Raw genomic sequence first — 24,637 nt, 5'->3', positions numbered from 1 at the left:
GAAAACAAAACCTTGAAAGATTAGGGAAAAAAAACTTATCTTTGCCTAATATGTGGCGCAACAGCTACACCCAGTGGTGAGAGATGAGTAGCCCAGTTTTTCAGCTATAATTTATGAAGTAAATTTGGAAATGGCCACTTTTTAATTTATTTAAGGTTTTAGGAAAAGGGTTACATTCCACTATAAATTTCAGGAAATGCTCAAAATCTTTGGGAACCCTAGGCTTTAAGCTTGACAGAAGTATCCAGAATAGTTTATTTTGAAGAAGTAGCTAAAATAAAACTCAAACCAAAGAGAGAACTTACAGATACTTTATTGCTCACCTTTCACACACAGCACACCTCCAGCCATTTTCTTTCACAGCTTGACAATGTTTACGTACACAAAAACCCAGCAAGAAGCATCATGTCACGGAGATGTCAGTAAGAGAGAATGTAAAACATCAACTCAGCCAGGCTTTTGTTTTCTGCAGCAATAATAAAGGGCCTCCTGCACTAAGCAAAAATGTTTTACTTCGTAGTGCATTTCTTCCATTACAAAAAAAGTCTCCTGCCTAGAGCAAACTAACTTGTATTTGCTGAGCCAGTGGTATTAACTCGTGCATAAAACAAATTTCGGTTTGCTGTTTCTAGCAGATTTCAAGTACAAATAAGGTTGAAGGAGGGACTTGTTTTGGATGGATGCAGGTCAGTTTGAATTGAATTACTCAACTAAATGCCTACCTGTACTATAGGTTCACAACTTAGGTTTGCTTTTATAATCTTTATGGATTTTGGCCGTGTTCAAGGTTTTCAGAGTTGAGCATATGGTACAGTATTCCAACAGAATAAGGCTACTCAATGTGCTATCTGGAGAAGAGCTCATTTAATAGGAACAGACTGAAAGTTCTATGGTGAAGCAGATGTGGCACAACGTTTCTGAATAAAAAGCCAATCAGGGGCAGAACTGTGTTTGGGAAACAAGCATTACAGTACTTTACATAAAACACACAGAAATGGATTGTTAATGAGGAAGGTAACCTTGTGGTAAAGCTTGAAAAAAGTCTAGGTGAATCCTCATTTTCAAAACTGTGTAATGAAAATTACTTGTTCAAGTAATTTCTTCAAAAAAGTATGCAAGTTCTAACTCTGAAATTAGTATACTGGTCAATCAAAGGCAGGTTTTAATTACCTTCTTAAATTCTTTTTTTTTTTTTTAAAAGGAGAGATGTCATACGTGTTTGTCAAATAGCATTAGGTAAGTCTATTAAAAAAAAAAACCATAAAAACAAAACAGAACGAAGACTCACAAATGCTCATGCCAAGCAGGAATCTGCCCGCCACCTATAATCTTTCATTAATTCCAAATAGATGCTGGATTCAGGATTCTGAAACTAAGTTTCTATTACTTGAGCTCTAGCAAAATGTAAGGTTCTGTAGCCTCAACTAGTGTAATGTCTTCCCTGTCCAAATCCAGAATGATTATACTGATAACCTCCATGCTGGAAGTGCTGCTCAAACTGACCCCCTTGGTGATAAGTCTGACTACCCCTTCCTCCCCAACCTCCTCCCTGGCCTCCACGACCACCTCTCCCTCCACGACCACCTCTCCCTCCACGACCACCACCTCGATCACCATGGTGCCCACCATCTTGGTACCTATTGTCCTGTTGGTATCCACCACCCTGGTATCCACTTCCTGTATATGAAGATGTTTGGAAGCCACCATAACCACCACCTTGATAGCCACCGCTGTGGCCACCATGATAGCCACCCGGCTGGAAACCTGAATCTCGATAACTACCATCTTGGTAGCTACCTCCTCCTCCACTCCCTCCATCTGTCCAGCCTCCTTGATGCTTATTTCCTCTTCCTCCCCCTCGACCACCGTGGTCATAGCCACCACGTCCACCTCGCCCTCCTCCTTGTTCGTGACCTCCTCGTCCTCCGTATGAAGAATGTTCATAACCACCTCTTCCGCCTCCTCGGCCTCCTGCTTGCTGCTGGGGGCCATCTTGCCTTTTCTGCCACGGTGGCATCTCTGGGGGTGGAGGCTCAATTTCATTGGGTCTACCTCCTCTGTCTGGCACCCTGCCCATCAACACCTATGGGATAAGAAAGATATTTTAAGCTACTTTGTTCTATACACAGAAAAAAATGTATCAGAAAGAAAATCAAAAGTACTCTAATCACCTTATTGATGGCACAGGCAGTCTTTTCTCTAATAGAGCCACTGCTTGTCCTTAAAATCTTTGACAAATCTTGTCTTGCAGCCAAAAGATGTGCAACAGAAATTGTACTTTTAGGCGATAAGACTGAACGTTTCGGCTGGTAAACCTTGGCTAGTTTTTCTGTCTGACTCTGTTGAAAGAAAAGTGTTCAAAGACAAAGGTCAATTTTCAAAATGACACAAGGAATACACTTGTGTTAAAGCCAGTTCAATAATGTTGCTTTTGTAGAATTATGTTTTACATTATGTTTTCATTTATTTGAGAGGGAGAAGGAGAAGGGGAGGGAGAGGGAGAGAGAGAAAAAACAAGAGAATTCCCATCAAATGCTTTCCTGAAATGCTCACAATGGCCCCAGAGCTGAGCCGCAGCCAGAGCCAGAAGCACAGAAAGAAATCCAGGTCTCCCATGTGGATAGTGTGGATCCAACTACTGTTGCCTACTATGGTCTGCTTTGGCAAGAAGCTGGAGTCAGGAGCCAGAGCTGGGAATCAAACCCAGGTTCTCCAATATGGATGTGGGCACCTTCTGCTAGGCTAAATATCTGCCCCAATAATTTTGCTTTTTAATTTTCCCATCTTTCATTTCTATTAGGTAGAAAATATCTACTAAAATACCCAAGACTTTTACCAGGATTATCTCATGTAAGCTTAAATAAAATTTAAGTTTCACCAGATTCTCCAATTCTATATAAACAGACCATAATATCTGGGCCAAGTGCTGTGCAACAGTGGGTTAAGCCGCCATCTCCAGTGCTAGCATCCCATATGGGCGCCGGTTTGAGTCCTGGCTATTCCGTTTCCAATCTAGCTTCCTGCTAATGTGCCACAGAAAGAAGCAGAGGATGGCCCAAGTCCTTGAGCCACTGTAACCATGTGGGAGACCCGGAAGAAGCTCCTGGATCTTGGCTTCTTCCTGGCCTAGCCTTGGCTGTTGCAGCCATTTTGGGAGTGAACCAGAGGATGGAAAATCTCTCTCCTCTCTCTCTCTCTTTGTAACTCTAACTTTCAAATAGGTAAATAAATCTTAAAAAATAAAATTGGGGCCATATTTGGTCCACTGTAAACTCAAACTATTTCTAACTTAAATTAGCAAATTAGCTAGCTAGCTTAAAGTACATAATTTGAAGACAAATTATTATTTTGGTAATTTTCAGATTAGTAACTTTCTCTTTTATCTCCCAGAAAGGATTATAAGAGTCATTTTTGTTGAAAAGTAATTCAAAATTGAAATATTTTCATTATTTCCAAACAGCTGAAAGAATTACTAGCTGGCAATTCACTAAGAAAAAATTCCTGTGTGTTTCCTATGTACTTCTCTTGTAGTTTCCACTGTATCTAAACTGTTTAGATGTTTAGGGAGCATGTCTATAAATCCCCTGTTCTTTTTTTTTTTTTTAAAGATTTATTTATTTGAAAGTCAGAGTTACACAGAGAAGGAGAGGCAGAGAGAGAGAGAGAGAGAGAGGTAGGTCTTCTATCCGCTGGTTTACTCCCCAATTGGCTGCAATAGCTGGAGTTGCGCCAATCCAAAGTCAGGAGCCAAGAACTTCTTCGGGTCTCCCATGCAGGGGCAGGGGCCCAGGGACTTGGGCCATCTTCTGCTGCTTTCCCAGGCCATAGCAGAGAGCTGGATTGGAAGTGAAGCAGTCGGACTTGAACCTGCACCCATATGGGATGTCAGCACTGCATGCTGGGGCTTTAACCTGCCGCACACGGCGCCAGCCCTCCTGTTCTTTTAAATTATTTAATGTGTACCTTAGCTCTGTCAGACCAGCCAAAGGACTGCACAGTGACATCCAAACGTTTTATCAGCAGCTTTCTCCGGACTTCATATTCATTGGCTATGGCTTGGTTAATTGCTTCTATTTTTTCCTGAAGAAAAATTCAAAAGATCAGTTAGCTTTTAAATCTGTTTGATCTTTTGTTCTGAAGGAGCAGAAATTGCATCTGTTTCTTTTGTAATGGCAGCTCCAGCACTTAACACACGTAGTTCCTTCCACATAATACATCAAGAGTCAATGAAATGATAGGCAAAAAATACTGTCTCTAAGAATATGCAAAGTATAAAGTCCCTTGTTATAAATAATTCGATTTCCCATGATGCATCGTGTGAAGCTCAGCCCAATAAAGTTTCTGGCTTGAAAGCAATCCATTTGGCAATGAGAAACATGTATCACATGGAACTTTGCTTTATTTAATCAGCTGTGTAAAGTATTTACAAATTATGAGAAAACTGCTTCTAACTTTATGCAAATAAAATTATTCTGCATAAAAATGATTCTAAGGATATACACTAAGGAAATGACATTATCAGAAAACGCATTTTTAAAAAGTACAAGATATAAAGTGTTGACATAATGATGAAGAAATGGATGGATGGCTCCTCACAAAGTTAACTCACGATGGTTGCTACTCACCCAGTGGGCTGGTCCCATTGGTTTCTTCAGTAAAGGCTTTCCCACGTGATTAGGTGGAACTTTTGCTAATGTTTCCTTTAACTGACACAAAGACATAAATAGGTGAATAAAAAATAAAAAGTAAAAATATATTCTCCTCATCTTCCTAATTCCCATCACATCTTGCCATCAAAAGAAGATTCCTGACAGAGGCAAAGGTGGACGATGTTTTGAAATGCAAATGTAATGGACAAGACCCACAAGATAAACACACTCACTTGTCCCACTCCTCACGTGCCTATAAGGAGCATGAGTCCTTCACTGCACCTAGGACAGTGCCTGACAACAGCAGGCACTCAATGAGCATTTGCTGTACAGATGAATGAACACACAGGAAAATAAAGACTATGGATACACTGCTGCTCCCCTGTAGAGTTCAGCCAAATGTGGGCATCATGCCATCTATCTACCCCACAATACAAATGTACCAATTCTTAGAAACCAGATGATACGCATATAGGGAGTAACTCTGTTATACCATTCTCTCCTGCATATTAATTGTTTGTTACAATGGCTTGATCCTAATCAATTATATAATATTAACTGTGTGGTATAAAAATATAACGCTAATTTATTTTCAGGTAGCAGATTATGTTAGCGCCAACAAAGCTATTTTGCCAGTTGAAACATATGAGACCCAAAGCGACTGGATTAAGAAACAAAAATGTTAACATTCTTTTCTGTCCAGTCAATGGCCGGTAACATTTAATGATAAATAACTGCATCCAAGCTCAATGATAAAATACATTTTAAAAAGGACTTGAATCTTAATTCTTTTTGCATTGTATCTAGCTTACTTCAGCTTAGAAACCAAAGTGTAAAGCTTCCTCTTGAAAAAGAAACATGTTAATATGCTTTAATAAAATTAAAATACTAATTTCTCTTTAAGGCATCTAGGATTTAAAACCCCAAACTCATTTTGTAACAATTACTTAATAATATGCACATTAGATTCCCATTAAGAGAAATTAACTTAATGTTTCATTTCAAACAAATGTAGGACTATGCCTTTAATACACTACAATCTGGTACTAAAGGTCTTACTTTTTTTTCAATCCCGCTGAAGAATTGGAACATAGTTATATTGGCTGGAGGTTTGGACATTCCTAGAGCAATACATATGCCTTTCAACTCTTGAAAGACCTCACTACCGCCTCCTTCTTGAGCTTTTTTTGGAGGAGCATTCACACAGAGCATTCTGGCAGCTTCTAGTTCTGAGATGAGGTATGCTGAAGTAAACAAAATAAGATTTCAAAATGAGATACAGCTATAGTTAATAGTCATAAGTCTGGAGTCACAACTCTATAGACCTAATGATATGTAACTTTTAAAGCTGCAAGAATGGATAAAACCAAGAAAGGAAAACCATTTATACCTGCAAATGACATAACACACAAACTGGTTAGTAATTCAGGTGTTTAACCAATATATAATGTTTAAAGGTCAATTTAAAAATAAGCCATTTAAGGATGATCACACCTAAAAATTTGGATCCTAGCATTACACTATTAAGGAACCTCCAGAACAGGGGTTGGCATCTGTTAACAAATTTGCAAGAGATGGCAGGTTACCAATTTTTAGTGATAGATAAAAAATTTTTTTTAATCTTCTCACCACTTATGAGTGCCAGTGATACAACTACCTTGCTCTCTTGTCTCCCAATAATTAGGAAACCTGTATAGAATTGTTGTGAAATAACCTTTTTGGGGGGGGGGGGGGCGGAAGTCAAAGTTTAATTACTGGAGAAATGGAAAAGCACTAAACTCCCCAAAGTCCATTTTCCATAATCCCCAGAATCTTTTAACAACCCTGTGCAAATTCAAAGAAGGCCGCTTCCATCTGTATTCATCTCAGGGCTCCCTTTCCCTCACCCCACTCCCCTCTAAACAACAAGACCTTCCAATCAAAATTTTTGCGGAGTCTCCCTAGTGTATCATCCCCTTGTGTGTTGGTTTCAGCTGGGTATAATGAGGACTGCAATCTGCTTCAGGTATTTCAGTTGCAGGCATAAATATTCAATCCCATCCCTTCAACCTTCCTGAGGACATTTCAATTTTTAAGATTAATACTCATTTGAATCTCAGGATTTCAGGTTATGTGACAAAGCGAGGTCCTCCTACCAATGTGAAGAAGGTATTTTTTGGGGAAAAAACAAAATATTTTCTAGGCTCTTAAGTCCTATTAAAAACACAACAGAATGATCAGCTTGAACATGTCATTTACTACATCCAAGGCGTAATGCTAGAAGCATAGGGCCATAATTTTGGCAAACACTTTCTGAAAAGCTGCCAACTCCTATCCTAAAAAATAAACACAGCTAAGTTTCTGCAAAGGTCACTCTAAATGGGTTTGATAAAAATCATAATGTATTCCACATAGCAAACTGTACTTAAAGAGTTAAAACTTTTAAAAACAAGGTTTCACTAGAACACTGCCATAACTCATCCATTTATACACTGTCTCTGGCTGCTTTCATGCTATGCCACCAGGGCTGAGAACATGTGAGAGCTAAGATCCACAAGATCAAAGGTATTTACTACCTGGCCCTTTAAGAAGACATTTGCCAACCCTTGTTCTAGAAAATCTTATTTTATGGTTTAATAAATTGCTTCTCTAAATTCAGGACAACACAATTCAAGCATTCACAAAGTCAGTTCACCAATATAATTACCATGAAAAACTTTCTAACTGGAATTGATGTATTCAAAAAGCCACTGGAGAAATAGTAAAAAACAAACAAAAGGATTATTGCTATTGATAATCTAGTTGGGAATAAAGGATATATGTAAAAACAAATACAGATGAATAGTTTACATATCAGGAACTCAGATATTTGACTTAACTTACCTAAGGGAAATAATCTGAGAATCCTAACAGGCCAATGAATAGCCAAAGGGGTCCTTAAACTGATATGAGTTTTTCTGTCACTTACTCAAAGACTATTCTAAATACTATTCTAACAGCTGTAATGAGTTTGACTTGTTTTTTCCTTCCCAAATACAATGTGATGATAAAAGATTCAAATAAGTGAGAAAAGAATGCTAGAAAGAAGTAAAATTATAGCATTTAAAATGTTACAACTGATACTTGAACAGATGAGAAATATTTACACAGAGCATGTAGAAATGAGCAAACGTACATAAATACTAAAACAAAACGGAGGTTCCAGACTACGGGGAATATCTGTGAAAGGGGAAACAGCAGAAGCAAAGAGAGAGAATAGGGAAACAGTGTGTATGGATGCATGTATGACGAATTTTAAAAGTGAGTAACCTTTAGTTGATTTAGTCATTTAGTTGAGAAGCAAACAGTTGTATATTCTTGAAAAGCTTTTGAGGTGATAGCACATTAACATACAGTCTATAATTATGACCCTGAGTCCAAATAAGGGTCACTGCAGTCTGCTTGAAGAAACAGGAAAGAGTTAAAACCATTTCATAAATATTTACATTCAAAGTGGTTTTCATGAGCATCAGTGCTAAATAGGGTAACCTCTGAGTTTTTTGGAAGAATTAGCTACTCAGGGTCATTACTAAGCATCTCACATACCTGTTATTTTCCTAGATAGAGAACACATTCTAATTGCCAAATGTTATTGGTTATGGATAAACAACGCTAGAAAGGAAGAATTAATTGAGTACACTGTTGTTGAACCAGTTATAGAAATTATACGATTTAAAAGACACTGTATGAATGTATAAATTATATGCAGCAACATCAATATATAAAGCAATATTTAACTTTAGGTTTATTTAAAGTATTTTGCTCACAATATCAATCATGTGATAAAGGGGAAGAAAATGATTTTGTCATAACTTAGTGCCTAACCATAATGGCTATGAACACATCTTTTTTAAAAACATAAACTTCAAAGCCAGAGTTGTGTTATTTTAGAAACTACAGTACAGCTGTAAAGACAAAACATTACAAAAATTCTCTGAATTGTGCTTGTCTCAAAGAAAACTATTAATCAAAGGTTAATCTAACTGCTTTTCAGAACACAACAAAAATTCTGAGTTAAGACTATGGGGCCCTCTGGTCCCCCCTGCCATTACTGGAAGCCAGGTGACCACTTGGCCCAACCATAGGTGTCAGCTCCACCCCTATCCTAATGGGATCCGCTGCTCCTACTTCCCTGCTGGCCCTTGGCAAAGGTTTAAGAGAACCTGCTCCAGAACACATGCTCTCTTGATCTCTCTCTTACACTATCCTCCTCTCTCTTACCCTCTCACCCTCTCTCCCCTGGCCTGTCGGGCTTCCCCCACCTGACAACAAACCTTTCTTCTTAAAAAAAAAAAAAAAGATTATAGGACTGGCGCTGTAGCAGCGGGTAAAGCTGCCGCCTGCAGTGCCAGCATCCCACATGGGTGCTGGTTTGAGTCCAGGCTGCTCAACTTCCGATCCAACTCCCTACTATTGGCCTGGGAAAGCAGTGGAAGATGGCCCAAGTCCTTGGGTCCCTGTACCTGCGTGGGAGACCCAGAAGAAGCTCCTGGCTCTTGGCTTCGGATCGGCACAGCTCTGGCCATTGTGGCTATCTGGGGAGTAAACTAGCGGATGGAAGACTTCTCTCTCTCTCTCTCTCTCTCTTTGCCTCTGCTCTCTGTAACTCTGCCTTTCAAATAAATAAATAAATCTTTAAAAAGTACAGGAATGGTTCAAGTATTATTACAGAATATTTAAAAATAAAGTCAAAGCCCCAAACCATGAAGAAATATTAAGACAAAATACTTTAAATAATTAACATTAACTGTTATCTAATGAATGCTTATGCTACTCAAAGCAATTAATTTCTAAAAAAAACCCCAGTTTATTTTCCATATTTCCATACTTTCTTCCCAGTCTATTTTAAAATGTGCTTCTAGTGTAGAATACAAAAGTTAAATGATCATACATCTGAACAGCCCTCCAGCACTACCACTGATTATAGCAAATGAAGCATAATGGCCAGAGAACCATCAAAGTTGAAATGGTGAGAGCATCAGTTATAAACTCAACAGTGCCACCAGTGCAGATGCCTACAATCAGCTCCTACATTGGAAATTTAACAAGCTATTGTTTAAAATAAATAAAATTTTGAATTAAATCCATAATGAAGAAACAACAACAAAAACTCAAGAACCGGTTTATTAGTAATGGAAAACATAAACAGAAAATAACAGCTACATTCTTGTAGCCATGAACTTACTGAGCAAAAGGAGGCAGTTCTTCTGCACGAGAAGGCGCTTGGTCACATCCCCAGATGTCAGTGAGAGATATGGGCAGTTCATCTCCCCAAGTAGCCCACTCACCTCAAGCTGGAATTCTTCAGCTTCACTTGGACCTTGTAAGAATTAAAATAATGTTATTTATAATACTGATCTGTTTTTTTCCATGGTCATAATAATTATTACATATAAACTGAAATTTTTAATAAGTTTTCCCTAGTTGAGCTCCTTTTCCTTTTTCATATCATTGCATATTTTTTTAAGGTTTATTTATTTGAAAGGCTCAGGAACAGAGGGAGGAGAGGGAGAGGGAAAAGGACAGCGAAAGTGAAGAGTGAGATCTTGCATCTGCTGGTTCACACCCCAAATGGCCAGAACAGCCAGGACAGAGTCAGGCTGAAGCTAAGAGCCAGGAACTCTATCTGGTCCCCCGTGTGGGTGGCAAGGCCCTAAGTATCTGGATCACCTTCTGCTGCCTTCCCAGGTGCATTAGTGGGAAGCCGGAACAGAGGCGGTATAGCTGTGACTTGAACCGGCACTCTCTATGGGATGCTGATATGGCAAGTGGTAGCTTAACCTACAGTGCCACAACATAGGTTGCACATTTTGTTTCTTAAACAGTGTTCAATAGTTTATTCTCTAGAGAATCATTAATGGCTCCCTAATCTCTATATCATTGACTTTTTTCTATCTTTAAAAGATTCTCATGGCTGCTCCTGTTGATCATTCCTCACACATCCAGTTGTAGCTACCTACCTACCAGCTCCAGATAATCTATTTGTGCCAGGCCAGGCTCCTCATTGTCCTAAGAACAGCCAGTCTCATTTCCACTTTCATGTTTTACTTAAGTTATTCCCTGTGATTGATGTGCCCTCTACTCTCTTCTCTGGCAAATTCTATCCACACATCAAAGCCCAATGGTCTTGCTCCTCAATGAAACTTTCCCTAAGTACTTTTGCATTCATTAATGTCATTCCCCTGTGAACTATAAAAAAAAAAAGCATTTAATTGCTTTATCTCCAGTGATTTCATTTGTGGCTAATATTACCCATTAGACCAAATTCAAAGATAGTAAAGATGACTTACAGTTCTGTATTGCTGTAACATGCAATATAGAATTCACTGGGTGAACCATGGAAAACACAAAGCTCTTTCTTCCTTTCTAATCTGACTGTTCTCTATTCAGTATCATACAGGGATATAAATGAACAGCTTTGAGAGGCATCTGACCTAAGCCCTTCTTCTCACTTGTGAAATAAAGACTACTGGGGCTTGTGTTGTGGAGCAGCAGGTTAAGCTGCTGCCCGAGGCACTGGCATCCCATATGGAAGTGCTGGTTTGAGTCCCAGCTGCTCTGCTTCGGATTCAGCTCCCTGCTAATGCACCTTTGAAAGCAGCAGAAGATCCAAGTATGTGGGAGCCTGCCACCCACATGGGAAATGGAGATGGAGTTCCTGGCTCCTGGCTTTGGCCTGCAGCGGCGCCAGCCATTTGGGAAGTTAACCGGAGGATGGAAGATCTCTATCATTCTAACTTTCAAATAAATGAATCTATTAAAAAAAAAATCCAAAGAATCATCAATCTTTGCAAACTGATATCTGTGAACCCTGGAGTTCCACAGAGCTCCTTCAGAGGCAGGTTGGACAGACAAGGAGAGGTGTGTAAAAGGTGTATTCTCTCTCTACACGTTTTATGCTTTATATGTTGGCTTCTACATAACATTTCATTTGCGCAAAGTGGCTCCAGGTTAAAAATAGTTATCATCTAGTGTAGGTGTTTTCAAAGGTTCCTAGAAGCTTTGAAATGTTACAACAGGAGGCAGTCCAGCAACCAAGGGCATGAACAATGGTTCCAAAACTTAACCTCTGGGGTTGAATCCAGTTCTAGCTCTAACTACTACAGGTTGTGTGACCCTAGACAAATGTATTTAACTTCTTTGGGGATTTCTTGTTTAATATATAAGAGTAATAAAACCTGCCTCACAGGGCTGTCCAGAAGTTTATAAATGGACTGACATAAGTAAAGTGCTTAGAAGGCAGTAAGTTCTCAATAAATATAAGCCGCTGCTTTCACTATTCTTATACCATATGCTCCTTAATAATTAGAACTGAAGGCAACTAACATAGACACACTGAATATTCTAATATATAAGGCAGTGAGCTCTTCAAAATCTGATTATGTGGGACAAGGGGATTATGTGTCCAGTTCTCGTAAAGGATGGGTTAACAGGTGGACATTTTTCTTTGTCTCCTATTATGGGTTTTACCTATGGCAAGGAGAACCAGCTGGTGGAGTATCAGGTTCCAAGCTTTCATTTCTTTTGCAGAGTTGTCAAACTATGGCTAAAGCCATAACAAAATTGGCAAATATGAAATAGCTCTCAGCCCCATAAATGTGATCATGCTGGATCTGGTTGTGATCTGTCTAATGATACGGTCCTTTGATAAAGAAAGCTTCTTTCTTCCCACATATAACAGAATTAAAATGTGTTTAACTTACATGCTATAGGGTGGTACAATCTGTTAGACCTAAAAGAAATACATTCTAATTTCCACTTTTAGTCACCAGTCTAGGATCTCACAATTCAGTTTACAAAACATAGAAAGTTTGTACATTCTATACTTATAATCTTCATTTTTCTGTATCTCTTTTTAGTCTCCACAAGTTTCTAATAGTTATATGACTATATTCTGGTCTTTAACTTCTGGATCACTTTATCTCTAAAAACAATTGATGAGAGAAAAGTATTGTGACTCTTCTACAAAATTTTTCTTTACATTTACAAAAACCCTGAAATTTCAGCATTAGTACTAATAACTAGACAATATCATGATCTTATTTTTACATTTTGCACCTTCAAGTGAATGTTTACTTACTGTTAGTTGCTTGTACATTTTCCTCCAGTTTACAGAGCACTCGTAATTCAGACACCAGCCAAGCACAGAGTTTGGTAAACTCAGGGGAACTGGCTCCAGCAGAGACTGCCTGAGACAGAGCGCCATCATCCAACAAGGGGCCCTTGTAACTGGTGAGTAAGAAGTTATACTTCAGAATATAAAGTCATACCTAATATATTACAGATAAAAATACATGTATGTATTCTTTATGCAATTAAGCAATATTTCAATAAAGATAAGTTATGATGACCAATGTATACATTTGCACATGTAAAAACTTATACTGAACCATTCAAACTTACAATGAACCATTCAAAAAATACACAAAGATAAATGACAACTGCATTTCTACCTTCAAAATATATGCGAATATTGGACAGAATCACATACACTACTAAATTATACCAACTTTTCTGCATTCACTTTATTGTACAATAAAGTAACTGAATTGAGTACTGACACTACATTAATAAATGATAGCTATTATATATCTTACCATTTTAGAAATAGAACTTAGGTTATCTTTTGTAGAAAAATTTTTGCAGAAATAAAGTAGGTTAGGTTTTTAATGACTTCCTTTAAACATCCTTCCAATTAATCATTAATTTTTCTATATTTAGTGAGTGTTAAGAGAAGACATAATCATACCATTGACATGTCAAGATTAATTGAATAATTGTTGGCCACCTGATGAACTGTGCATCTGAATCCTAATTCTCTGTGATTCCAATGTACTTTTAAAACATCAAACATTCATGGCAGTAATAATGAACTCCAATCACCTACGTTAAGATCCTATCAATCCTATTAAAGAGCAGTGTTTTTTTCTTCATACTATTTGGTGAACTCTTAGTGTAGGGTTAATCTCATGAGTATAAAGTAAACCGAAAATAGATCTTTGTAAAAATTAAGAGTGGGAATAGGAGAGGGAGGAGGAACAGTGGTGTGAGCACGGGTGGAGGAAGGGTAGGGTGGTATCACTATGTTCCTGCATCTGTCTATAGGAAATACATGAAATTTGTATACCTTAAGTAAAAATTAAAAAACAAAGATTCTATCACTCAAAATAACTTTAATACACACAAGGGTACTTCTCTAAAAGATAGGTTTATTTTACTGCAAATATTTTTTGAAATCATGCATTTTCCATGAGCTTTTTGTATACTGGTCAGATTTTACATTCTTTTGTAAGAAATACTGTTAAGAAAGTTACAAAAGAGACCCTCCTTGGTGCTCCTCACAGTATATTATTTTCATAGTATTCTGTGAACCTCTCTTTCACCTCACCCTGTACCCTTAAGCACCCAGTGCGACACAGGCAGAAGGGGAAGGGTTCGTCACAAATGTCTTCTGAATGACTGGTTACAGGTGAGGGAGCAACTCAGTTTGAGATGTCCACATACAAGGACTATTTTCCTCACATCCAAAGTCCAGTATATTCCGGAAAGCTTAAGTTTCATGGAAGGGAACAATGGTAACCCATTTTGACAAATAAGGATGATTAATAGGTCCATTTCCTTTCCTAAAAACTTCTACCAGGACAGCAAGAAATTTAAATTAGAAGGCTTTGGGAACGCTCAGTTTCCTTTCCTAAAAAGGGTTTCTATAAAAGGGCTGCACATCATTGGAAAGCCTAAGGCAAAGTTTTGACAAAAGAGCTCTTACTTATAACACAACTAGCTAAACCAGTACTTTTTTTTTTTTACACCAAACTTATAGGCAAATAGTTAATCATACAATTTGTGCCTAGAACCTCATTTAGCCCAAGAGGTTCTAAGTTCTCAAATTTAATACAGTACATTTGATCCGGGTGACCCAGTGAGATAAGCCCTATTTCCAACTTCTAGATATTAATGAATTATGGTTGGGTAACTGTCAGATGCAGTTTTACATGTTTGTTTTTTTGCATGTTTGCAAAACAAACATGTTGATTCTTAGTGGGTAAAGATGAAGTGGCTAATGGTGCTCCACGGAGACAGGGTGTCAGAAAATCACTAGGAGCTGCCAGTGGATCCCAGCGAGGTGGTGCCAGGTTAGGTGCCCAAGTAAGCAGGCTAGCGGAACGGATGCAGCGTCCAGACATGTGGCTTGGGCAAGCCTGGCTGCACGCAGAGATGACTGAGCAAAGGAGAATTTTTGAAAGAAGCAGGGTGGGGGAGCACGGGCAGAACAGGAAATTTGGAGGACGAGCATGAAGACAGAGAATCTACTCTTGAGAGGAGCGGGTACAGCAGGAGGATAAGGAGCAAGAGAAGAAACTCGGGGAGTGGGGGTGGCGAGACCGAGCCCAGACAATGACACGCATGACTGACAAATGCCGCGGGGTAACTCGACTGCAGGGAGCACAGGACAGGCCTAGGGGCGTTGGTGCTGCGGGGCCCCGAGCCATCAGGACAGAAGTGGACGCGGCGCTGGGGTACTGGGGCTATTGGAAAGCCACAGCTAGAGCCACCGGGTGCGGCGTGGAGAGGCAGGTGTCTCACTGGGGCGCAGGGGTGTTCCCCGGGGACCGACAGTGTGAGGCTCGGGGGACCCGTGCCCTGGCAGTCTTACCCTAGGTCTTCCAACGACTCCAAGATGTCAGTCTCCATGAGGTCACACTCCATGCTACTGTGGTATTCAAATTTCCGAGTCGTCAGGCTCCCCTCTTCGCCGGCAACGCGTACCCTCGCGCATGCGCTCTCTCCCCGGAACTTCCAAATCGACAGCTGGCGCCTCAGCGCCTGCACTGCGCATGTCCCGAGCGTGCGCAAGAAGCGAGGTCCCGCCTACTGCCCCTCCCCTGTCTGCTAAAGGATCCCCGGCCACACAGGTTTACACATGCGTATTACTGAGGAGTGAAGCCGGCTTCCCGAAGAAGGGCAGAAGGACTGGCTGCGTGGCAGCTGGGCTTGGGCAGCGCGCGGAGCTCTCCTTAGTGCGTGTACGCATGTGCGAGTCTTGGGGCGAGGCGGGCCGGGGCGGAGCTTGCCGGGGAGTGTTACCTCTGGGCTGGAGAGGCTGTGGGCTGTGGAGCGGAGTCCCTGCGGTCAGGGCAGTGGGCAGGTGGTTCCCCGCAGGCAGCCCGCGTGTCCCAACCTTGGCTGTGGTCAAGAAGAAGGGGAACGCTCACCTATGCTCCCGTCTCATGGCCCAGGACAGAGGTAGCCAGCCCAAGTGCCCAGAAGAGAACGCGCCATTTGATTTCCTTGTGACTGGATTTCACGGCTAGGGAGGAGTTCCCCTTCCTTTGAAACGGATGTATTTTAAAAGTTACGTGGTTTTCCTCAAGCGTTCTCCGCCTGACTTCTTAGTGCTTCCCCGTCACTAAGCATCTTGAGGCGGGGAAAGGGCTTCAGTCCAGACCGAATAGAATACATTCGAATCCACGTAGTAATATCACTGCATTTTGACATCATTTGCCGATGTTAACGTTCACCTCACGGTGGGTTATGATTTCGTGGCGGTTATCCGTTGGATGTGTGCTTAAAAATGAACGACAGATGAGGGAAAAGTGTTTTCAAAGTGATGGGATTTTTAGAAAATTATTATATTTAGCCATAAGTTGGCATAGGTTATACTGTGTAGGCTTTTAATTAAAGAGTTTTCACATTGGTACCAGATTTTATTTTATGGTTCTCATTTTCCTAATGCATAAATTCTCCCTACTCTTAGTAGTATTTTTTTTTAAAGATTTAGTATTTGAAAGGCGAAGTTACAGAGCGAGAGAAAGACGTATCTTCCATCGACTGGTTCACTCACCAGATGGCTGCAATTTAGTCCCTAATTTTGCCCCTTATTTTGCATCCTCTGCTGTGAGAAAGGTTGTTAGAAGCCTAAGGTGTGTCTGGCATGGTGCTACCCCTGCAATCACATTATGGTGCAGTTATCCCAAAGCTATGTAAATGTAACTTGCATCTTACAGATGGGAACACTGGGGTTTGGAGGTTTAATGATCTGCGAAAGATCTCAAGGTTGATGGGTATGAACTAGATTTTGAGACTGAGGCATGTCCAAACCCATATTACTATTTGACTAGTCAATTAAGCAGGATGTGCAAAGATAGAATGTAGCCAGTTGAAATTCCTTTGGTTTATATATTCTGTACAATCACATCATTATAATAAAAATGGAGTATTTATATTTTTCTCACAGGGTTGTTGAAAGTGCTAAACAAAAAAAGCAGTCCTTAATAAGTCAATTTTGAAAGAAAAATGTTTCATTCTTGACTCTTTGATATAAGTTGTAACAATATTAGTGAGTGAAAAAGTGATGACTTCTCTAAATTTATTAGTCTTATACAAATCATTAGCTGAAACGGAGGGTTGCTGATGTGAAGTTTTAAAATATATATTATTATTTAAAATAATTCTATAATGGCTTTTTCTGTGATAAAGTCAAATACTACTTTTTAAAAATTGCTATTATTAGCCGGCGCCGTGGCTCAATAGGCTAATCCTCCACCTTGCGGCGCCGGCACACCGGGTTCTAGTCCCGGTCGGGGCGCCGGATTCTGTCCCGGTTGCCCCTCTTCCAGGCCAGCTCTCTGCTATGGCCAGGGAGTGCAGTGGAGGATGGCCCAGGTGCTTGGGCCCTGCACCCCATGGGAGACCAGGAAAAGCACCTGGCTCCTGGCTCCTGCCATCGGATCAGCACGGTGCGCTGGCTGCAGCGGCGGCCATTGGAGGGTGAACCAACGGCAAAGGAAGACCTTTCTCTCTCTGTCTCTCTCTCTCACTGTCCACTCTGCCTATCAAAAATAAAAAAAATAAAAAAAAAATAAAAAAAATCGCTATTATTTCTGTAAGAGCTACTAGGAATCCTTAGTATTGTATTTAGAAATAGGATAGCTGAAGACCTCATTCAGACTGAGTTTAGCAGAGTAAAAGGAGCAATGACTGGGGAGTTACGGAGGTCTAGCATTTCCCTCAGATCAGTGTAAGATATTATTCAAACACTGAATGATCTTAAAGTTATCAGGTATCTTTTAGGGTGGGCTGCCTGTACAGAGGGTGTTCACTAAAGGTAGTGCATGGTATGGATATTAGTTTGGCTATCCCCAGAGGCCCATGTGTTAAATAAAAGCTTGATCCTTAAAGCCTTATGTTACTGATATTGAGAGGGTGAGACCTTTGGAAGTAATTAGATTGGATTAGGTTGTTAGGATGGCACCTCCATAATTGAATCATGGAGATTTTATAGGGAGAGATGTAGACATATGCCCCTCTTGCCAAATTATATTGTGTGCCACCTCACTACTCTGCCAGGAAGAAAGCCATCACCAGATGTGAACTAATGGGGCTTTCTAATCTTGAACTGTGAACCTCCAAAACCAGGAGTTAGAATAAACTTATTTCCTTCATGATAGTCTGTGTTTTTCTTTGTAGAAATGAAAAACTGACTTATATAGGCTGAATAGCTCTCTGTTGAGTATGCTGTTGTGAGAAGTTATGCCCAAAAGTGCCAGCACAGGGCATTTTACTAAGTTTTTGATTGAAGACTTTTCCCCTAAAAGAATGCAAAATACCGGTTTGAAACCTTCCTGGTGTCCAGCTCTGAGGGGAACTGGTTATTAATGTCTCTATTAGTTTCTTACTGCAGCTATAAGTATTATTTTAATGACCTTAGAGGGTTGAAACAAGATAAATTTATTTTCATAAGGTTCTGGATATCTGGATCTTCCAGGGCTGACATTAGCAGGTCTGTGTTCTTCCTGGAATCTAATGAGAATCTATTTTCTCTTCTTTTCCTGCTTCTAGAGGCTGCCCACATTCCTTGGGCACTTTCCTTGGATTGTGGCCCTCTCTGTCACCAGAGCTGGCAATCCTACTGCTCTTGTTTCTGCATCATTATTGTCACATCCTGTCACATCCTTCTTTGATTCTTTTTTTTTTTTTTTAAGATTTATTTATTTTATTTGAAAGGCAGAGTTACAGACAAGCAGAGGCGGGGGGGGGGGGGAGGGTGTTCCATCTGATGGTTTACTCCCCAGACGGCTGCAATGCCGATCCAAAGCCAGGAGCCAGGAGCTTCTTCCAGGCCTGTCATGCGGGTGCAGGGGCCCAAAGACTTGGGCCATCTTCTGCTGCTTTCCCAGGCCATAGCAGAAAACTGGATGGGAAGTGGAACAGCTGGACTCGAACTGGCTTTACCCACTACGGCACAGTGCCACCTCCCTGGCTCTGATTCTTACTCTCCTGCCTCCCTCTTTCACTTATAATCACCTTTGTGACTATATTGGAACTGCCCAAATAACCCATTATATTCTGTTTAACTTAAGAGCCTTAATTTAACTACATCTGCGAAGTTCCCTTTTCATGTAACACAATATGTTCACAGGTTCTAAGGGGTGAGATGCAGATAGCTTTGAGGAGGTCCTTTATTCTGCCTACCACACTGACTTTCCTGGAGAGTAGAAACAATGAATGATCTTCATTTAAAAACCAGCCTTCTCCAAGTCTTGAAAAGAATGAAGAGAAATCTTTTCTTATAGTAGTAAAAAAAAATATAGAGGGGAAAATTGGCAACTGTTTTCAGAGGGATATCTTTATTGTGATAACCTTAAAAATTATTATAAAGGAAGTTTTGAATTATGTAGTAAAATTTATGCAGCTGAGATTCTTACGTTACTTCTAAAATCCATAGAAGAGTAATTTTTATACTAGCAATGGGATACATATAAACATAAGATATGCCATGGAATGATTTCTAAGAGTTGATTGAACAGGTATCTAAAATAAATAATTTTTCTTTCTTAAGTAAAAGAGCACTGTTTGAAAAATAGCAACATTTTCCATCTTTAATACATTTTCATTTAGAATGATCCTCCAAAAAGAAAACACTATGAAAAACCATGAATTTGCTCTTGTTGTTCATGAAATGCAGATTTGTAAATGCTGCTAAATAAAGTATTTTTCAGCTTGCACAATGAAAATACAACTCTTTTTTCCTGTGATACGAGCATGTAGAATTGAATTGTGAATGCTCTCAAATACTTTTGTATTACTGAAGAACAGCTACTTTTCAAATAATTCCTCTGGCTATGTTAGTATATTCTCTGAGCCAGAGAAATTTTTAGAGAATGTCACAAAGTTTGAGAACAACATCTTGCCTATGTTTACACTGAGGAGACAGCACACACACACACATACACACACACATCTGGATTGTTCTAGAATAAGAGCTCTAAACTTCATTTTTGTTGTTCTCAAACAAGGCTTTATCCTATGTCCATGCTCTGCCAGTCTTTGAATCAGGTATATAGTGAGCCAGATAGATTCTTGTCTAATTTGGGTGCAGTAAGTTTGTTAGACTTTAGCCCAGAGGTGCTAGACTTGTATCCATGTTAGGCTAAGAGTTGTATTTTGCTTGGGCTGAGTAATAACTTGAAGACTTTCAGTTAACATTCAGGAATCTGGATTTCTGGCTTTTTCTAGGGGAAAAAAATCACTAAAGGGCACTTTGCCCATGAGGCAGTGATTGGCTTGGGGTGAATAGGACACCCCTGCTAGTTTGGGCGTGAATCTGCAAATTCTGCTTCCAGTCCTATCCCTCACACGATGAATCACATGCATGTACATCCAGTAGTATATTTGCTCCTCTGTGAGTTTGAAATTCCCAATCCCTTTTAATGTTTTACATGGTAGTCCTGTGTATCCCTGCTCCTCTCCTGTCTCTCATAGGCCTGTCATGCTTTCTCTCCTGCCTATTTTGGCTACATGGAACTTCTACTATTCACTTAGTACACCTTGCCTTTTTATCCTCTCTGATTTTGTACAGATTGTTTCCCCTTTCTGTCATTGTCTGCCTGGCATATTTCTCCTGCTCAGTCTTTAGGACTCAGTTTGGGAGATGCTTTCTCTGATTTTCATCGGCACTTCTTCTGTACCTCCCAAAGCTTCCTTAAGCATGTTGGCATAAGAGCTCTAGGTGAGTGTACACCCCTGCTCTCTGCTCCTCTGCTGCTTTTCTCGCCTTTCACTCTGTTTCAAGGTACTGCTCAGCTTTACTGCTTCACAAAGAAGACCACAAGGGTTAAAATTAAATTTCCTATCATTAGGATTTCTAAGGTAGTGGTACTTGACTGATAACTATAAGCTTCTGAGTAGGCTTAAATACAGATTCCTGGTCCCCACCTATATCAGCATTTCTCGGATTGGATTTAGGACAATGTTTCTTAAAACCATTTCATATAGTTTCATAACTAGTTTTTAATAACATGATTTATTAGTATTTCATTATTGTGTTGTTCATATTTTATGATCCTTTCTTTCCAGGTACTTGAAGCCATCCGCATCCTACATATAGCTGAGAAGATTGAGGCATATATGGTAGGCATAAAAAGTGTTCATTCATTGATTGACAAGAAAATTTTCCCTTTCCAATAGCTAGATGTTAATTTCTTCTAAATTGATGCTTTGCAGAGAATAAATAGGTATATAATAATGAATTATGTTTTAGTCTTTTGGATCATCCTGGAACTCAGTCAATGCATATTTAGAAGTTGGCAGTCCTGATAGGATGATACATTCTTTGCTTAGACTGTTATTAGCAACTTTGTCTTTTATGCTGTGCTGTGATTCTTTGTGGGGTTGGGGGTGGTTAGAATCTTCAAGGAGACTTTTCATGCTCAACACCTCTCCTGAGTCCCCACGAGAATCACAGCTTTGTGATTGGGTATGTGGTGTCAACAAACCAGGGGTAAAGCAGTGAGTCATTGTCTAAGGAGAGTTTGTAAATATGACCATTAAGATTAGATAAATTAAGTAGAGGCTGATTTTGAATGTCCTTGACAAATTTTTGCTTGCAAATCTTAGTAACAGTTTTTAAAATTAATTTCTTTACTGCCACAGTAAGATTATTGTTTGCGGTTACAACAGAGATAAGAAGAGATATATTTTAAACAGGAACAATTATATTCAAATCCTTGTGTTGATTTGATTACATCTAGGCAAACCTTGGTTGGGTCACGTATCTGGAAAGAGAACTTGGGAGTTCATGCTAGAAAAGCACTTCTCAGCCACTTCTAAGACAGGATTACGCCCTTCTGCCCTCAGTCATCCATTATAAATAATGATGAATTTCTTTTCTTTGTGTCTTTTAGAATGCTAGCTATCTATATGGGGAGAAATGACATAAGAATCATAGAAATAATTATCTCTAGGACTCAGTCTCTCCTGTGATTGAGAAAACTGAAATTACCTAGAGCCCAGGAGTTCCCTCCCTCCCTCCCTCCCTCCCTCTCTCTCTCTCTCTCTTTCTTTCTTTCTTCTTTTTTTTTTTTTAGGTTTCAATAATTTATTCAAGTTTTATTTTAAGTGATGTTAATTACAACATTTGAAGGGGAGGATCTAATTCCACACAAAATGGAAGACTCTAAAATGTACCCATTATACTGCTAAAAAATAAATTGAGTGATGAGAATACACAGAATTCCAATTTAGATTCCACATGTTGTCATCACAGGATCACACGTGTAGCCAGAGGAATTGGAAGTGATTTCATGTTCAGAGCAACACAGGAAGGAATTGAATCCTGAATTAAAAATATGGAACACTTCGCGAATTTGCATGTCATCCTTGTGCAGGAGTAGTGCTAATCTTCTCTGTATCATTACGATTTTCTTTCTTTCTTTCTTTCTTTCTTTCTTTCTTTCTTTCTTTCTTTGGACAGGTAGAGTGGACAGTGAGAGAGAGAGACAGAGAGAAAGGTCTTCCTTTGCCATTGGTTCACCCTCAAATGGCCTCCGCGGCTGGTGCGCTGCGGCCTGCGTACCGCGCTGATCTGATGGCAGGAGCCAGGTACTTATCCTGGTCTCCCATGGGGTGCAGGGCCCAAGCACTTGGGCCATCCTCCACTGGCCACAGCAGAGAGCTGGCCTGGAAGAGGGGCAACTGGGACAGAATCCGGCGCCCCGACCGGGGCTAGAACCTGGTGTGCCGGCACCGCAAGGTGGAGGATTAGCCTATTGAGCCGCGGCGCCGGCCCCCAATTTTCTTTTAAAGTTTTATTTTATTTATTTGAAGGAGTTACAGAGAGAGTAGAGACAGAGAGAGAGAGATCTTCCATCTGCTGGTTCACTCCCCAAATGGCCGCAACAGCTGGAGCTGTACTGATCCGAAGCCAGGAGCCAGGAGCTTCTTCCGGGTATCCCAAGTGGGTGCAGGGGCCCAAGGACTTGGGCCATCTTCTACTGCTATCCCAGGCCATAGCAGAGAGCTGGATCAGAAGTGGAGCAGCTGGGACTGATACTGGCACTTCAGGCCAGGGCTTCAACCTGCTGTGCCACAGTGCCTGCCCTTGTTCCAATTTTAGTATATGTGCTGCTGAAACAAGCACAAACCCAGTAGTTTTCAAACTTCTGTGTGCAACAGAGTTACCTGAAGACTTTTTAAAACACAGATTGCCAGCCACTTTCTGCCAGAGGTTCTGATTTAGTAATTCTAGGATGAGGTCCAGTAGTTTGCATTTCATTTTTTTTAAAGATTTGTTTATTTATTTTTGAAAGAGTTATATACAGAGAGGAGGAAAGACAAAGGGAGAGAGAGAGCTTCTACCCATTGGTTCTCTCCCCAGACAGCCGCAACAGCCAGCACTGCAGCTGCTTTTCCCAGGCCATTAGCAGGGACCTGGATAGGAAGTGGAGCAGCTGGAACACACCACAACACTTGCCCCCAGTGATTTGCTTTTCTAATGAGTCCTAGCTCCCAGGTAATAGCTGATACTGCTGGACCAGGTACTGTATGTTTATTTGAAAATGACTCGTCTTGGGGCCTGTGTTGTGGCATGGTGGGTTAAGCTGCTTCCTGCAATGCAGGTATCCCATATGGGTGCTGGTTTGAGTTCTAGCTGTTCCATTTATGTTCTGCTCCCTGCTGGTGTGCCTGGGAAAGCAGCAAAAGATGGCCCAAGTCCTTAGGCCATTGCACCCATGTGGTAGACCCAGAAGCTCCTTGCTCCTGGCTTTGGCCTTGCCCAGCCCTGGCTGTTGCGGCCTCTTGGGAAGGGAGTCAGGATGGAAGATCTCTATCTGTGTTTCCCTCTCACTCTGTAACTCTGCCTTTCAAATAAATAAAATAAATCCTTAAATAAAAAAAGACCTACTCTTTTTTTTTTTAAGATTTTATTTGTTAATTTGAGAGGTAGAGTCACAGAGAAAGAGAGAGGGAGGGACAGAAAGGTCTTCCATCCACTGGTTCACTCTCCAAATGGCCGTAATGGCTGGAGCTTGGCTGATCCTAAGCCAGGAGTCAGGAGCTTCTTCCAGGTCTCCCATGTGGATACAGGGGCCCAAGGACTTGGGCCATCTTTCCACTTGCTTTCCCAGGCCATAAGTAGAGAATTGATTGGAAGAGGAGCTGGGATATGAACTGGCACCCATATGGTATGTTGGCACCATAGTGGAGGCTTAGCCTACTATGCCACAGCGCTGGCCAATTGACCTACTCTTAGTTTGTTTGAAACTCACATCAGTCATTAAGAAACTGATTTTATACCATGACCTAGGATACTCAGGCACATGCATACACAGAGCTGAAATAGTTTTATAAAGCAATGAAAACCCTTGCTATGTGCTGTGCACTAAGATTTTTTTTGCATAGTTTATTCCATTTATTAAAAATTGTTGGAGCCGGTGCCGCGGCTCACTAGGCTAATCCTCTACCTTGCGGTGCCGGCACACCGGGTTCTAGTCCCGGTCGGGGCGCCAGATTCTGTCCCGGTTGCCCCTCTTCCAGGCCAGCTCTCTGCTGTGGCCAGGGAGTGCAGTGGAGGATGGCCCAAGTGCTTGGGCCCTGCACCCCATGGGAGACCAGGATAAGTACCTGGCTTCTGCCATCAGATCAGTGCGGTGCGGCGGCCATTGGAGGGTGAACCAATGGCAAAGGAAGAC

At 40.6% G+C, this 24,637-nt stretch overlaps 1 protein-coding gene and 1 pseudogene across 1 annotated transcript; both read right to left on the bottom strand.

The window, feature by feature from the left end:
* Window positions 1-297: 297 nt before the first annotated feature.
* On the bottom strand, window positions 298-15,562 carry FAM98A (family with sequence similarity 98 member A). The gene is made up of 8 exons (XM_002709923.5): window positions 15,322-15,562; window positions 12,748-12,896; window positions 9,853-9,987; window positions 5,709-5,893; window positions 4,626-4,706; window positions 3,964-4,080; window positions 2,172-2,339; window positions 298-2,083 (listed from the first exon to the last, which is right to left on the bottom strand). Exons 1-8 carry the CDS (start codon window positions 15,372-15,374, stop codon window positions 1,421-1,423), a joined length of 1,551 nt encoding a protein of 516 aa, XP_002709969.2. The 5' UTR covers window positions 15,375-15,562; the 3' UTR covers window positions 298-1,420.
* A 6,726-nt stretch (window positions 15,563-22,288) lies between these two features.
* Window positions 22,289-22,373, bottom strand: LOC127490412 (U6 spliceosomal RNA; annotated as a pseudogene).
* Between the last annotated feature and the right edge of the window lie 2,264 nt (window positions 22,374-24,637).

Source organism: Oryctolagus cuniculus, chromosome 2 (genome assembly GCF_964237555.1).
Source record: "Oryctolagus cuniculus chromosome 2, mOryCun1.1, whole genome shotgun sequence".
NCBI classification, from domain to species: domain Eukaryota; kingdom Metazoa; phylum Chordata; class Mammalia; order Lagomorpha; family Leporidae; genus Oryctolagus; species Oryctolagus cuniculus.
Note: the sequence above shows the minus strand (reverse complement) of the source record. Positions and strands in the feature narration are given on the sequence as shown.

Bases quoted from the DNA above. Each gene is read 5' to 3' on its own strand.
- FAM98A (XM_002709923.5), bottom strand. From the start codon at position 15,374: ATGGAGTGTGACCTCATGGAGACTGACATCTTGGAGTCGTTGGAAGAC. The intron at 9,988-12,747 runs GTAAGTAAACAT...AATTCTTACAAG, and splicing joins AAATGTACAAGCAACTAACA to GTCCAAGTGAAGCTGAAGAA. The intron at 2,084-2,171 runs GTGATTAGAGTA...CTTATCCCATAG, and splicing joins CTGCCTGTGCCATCAATAAG to GTGTTGATGGGCAGGGTGCC.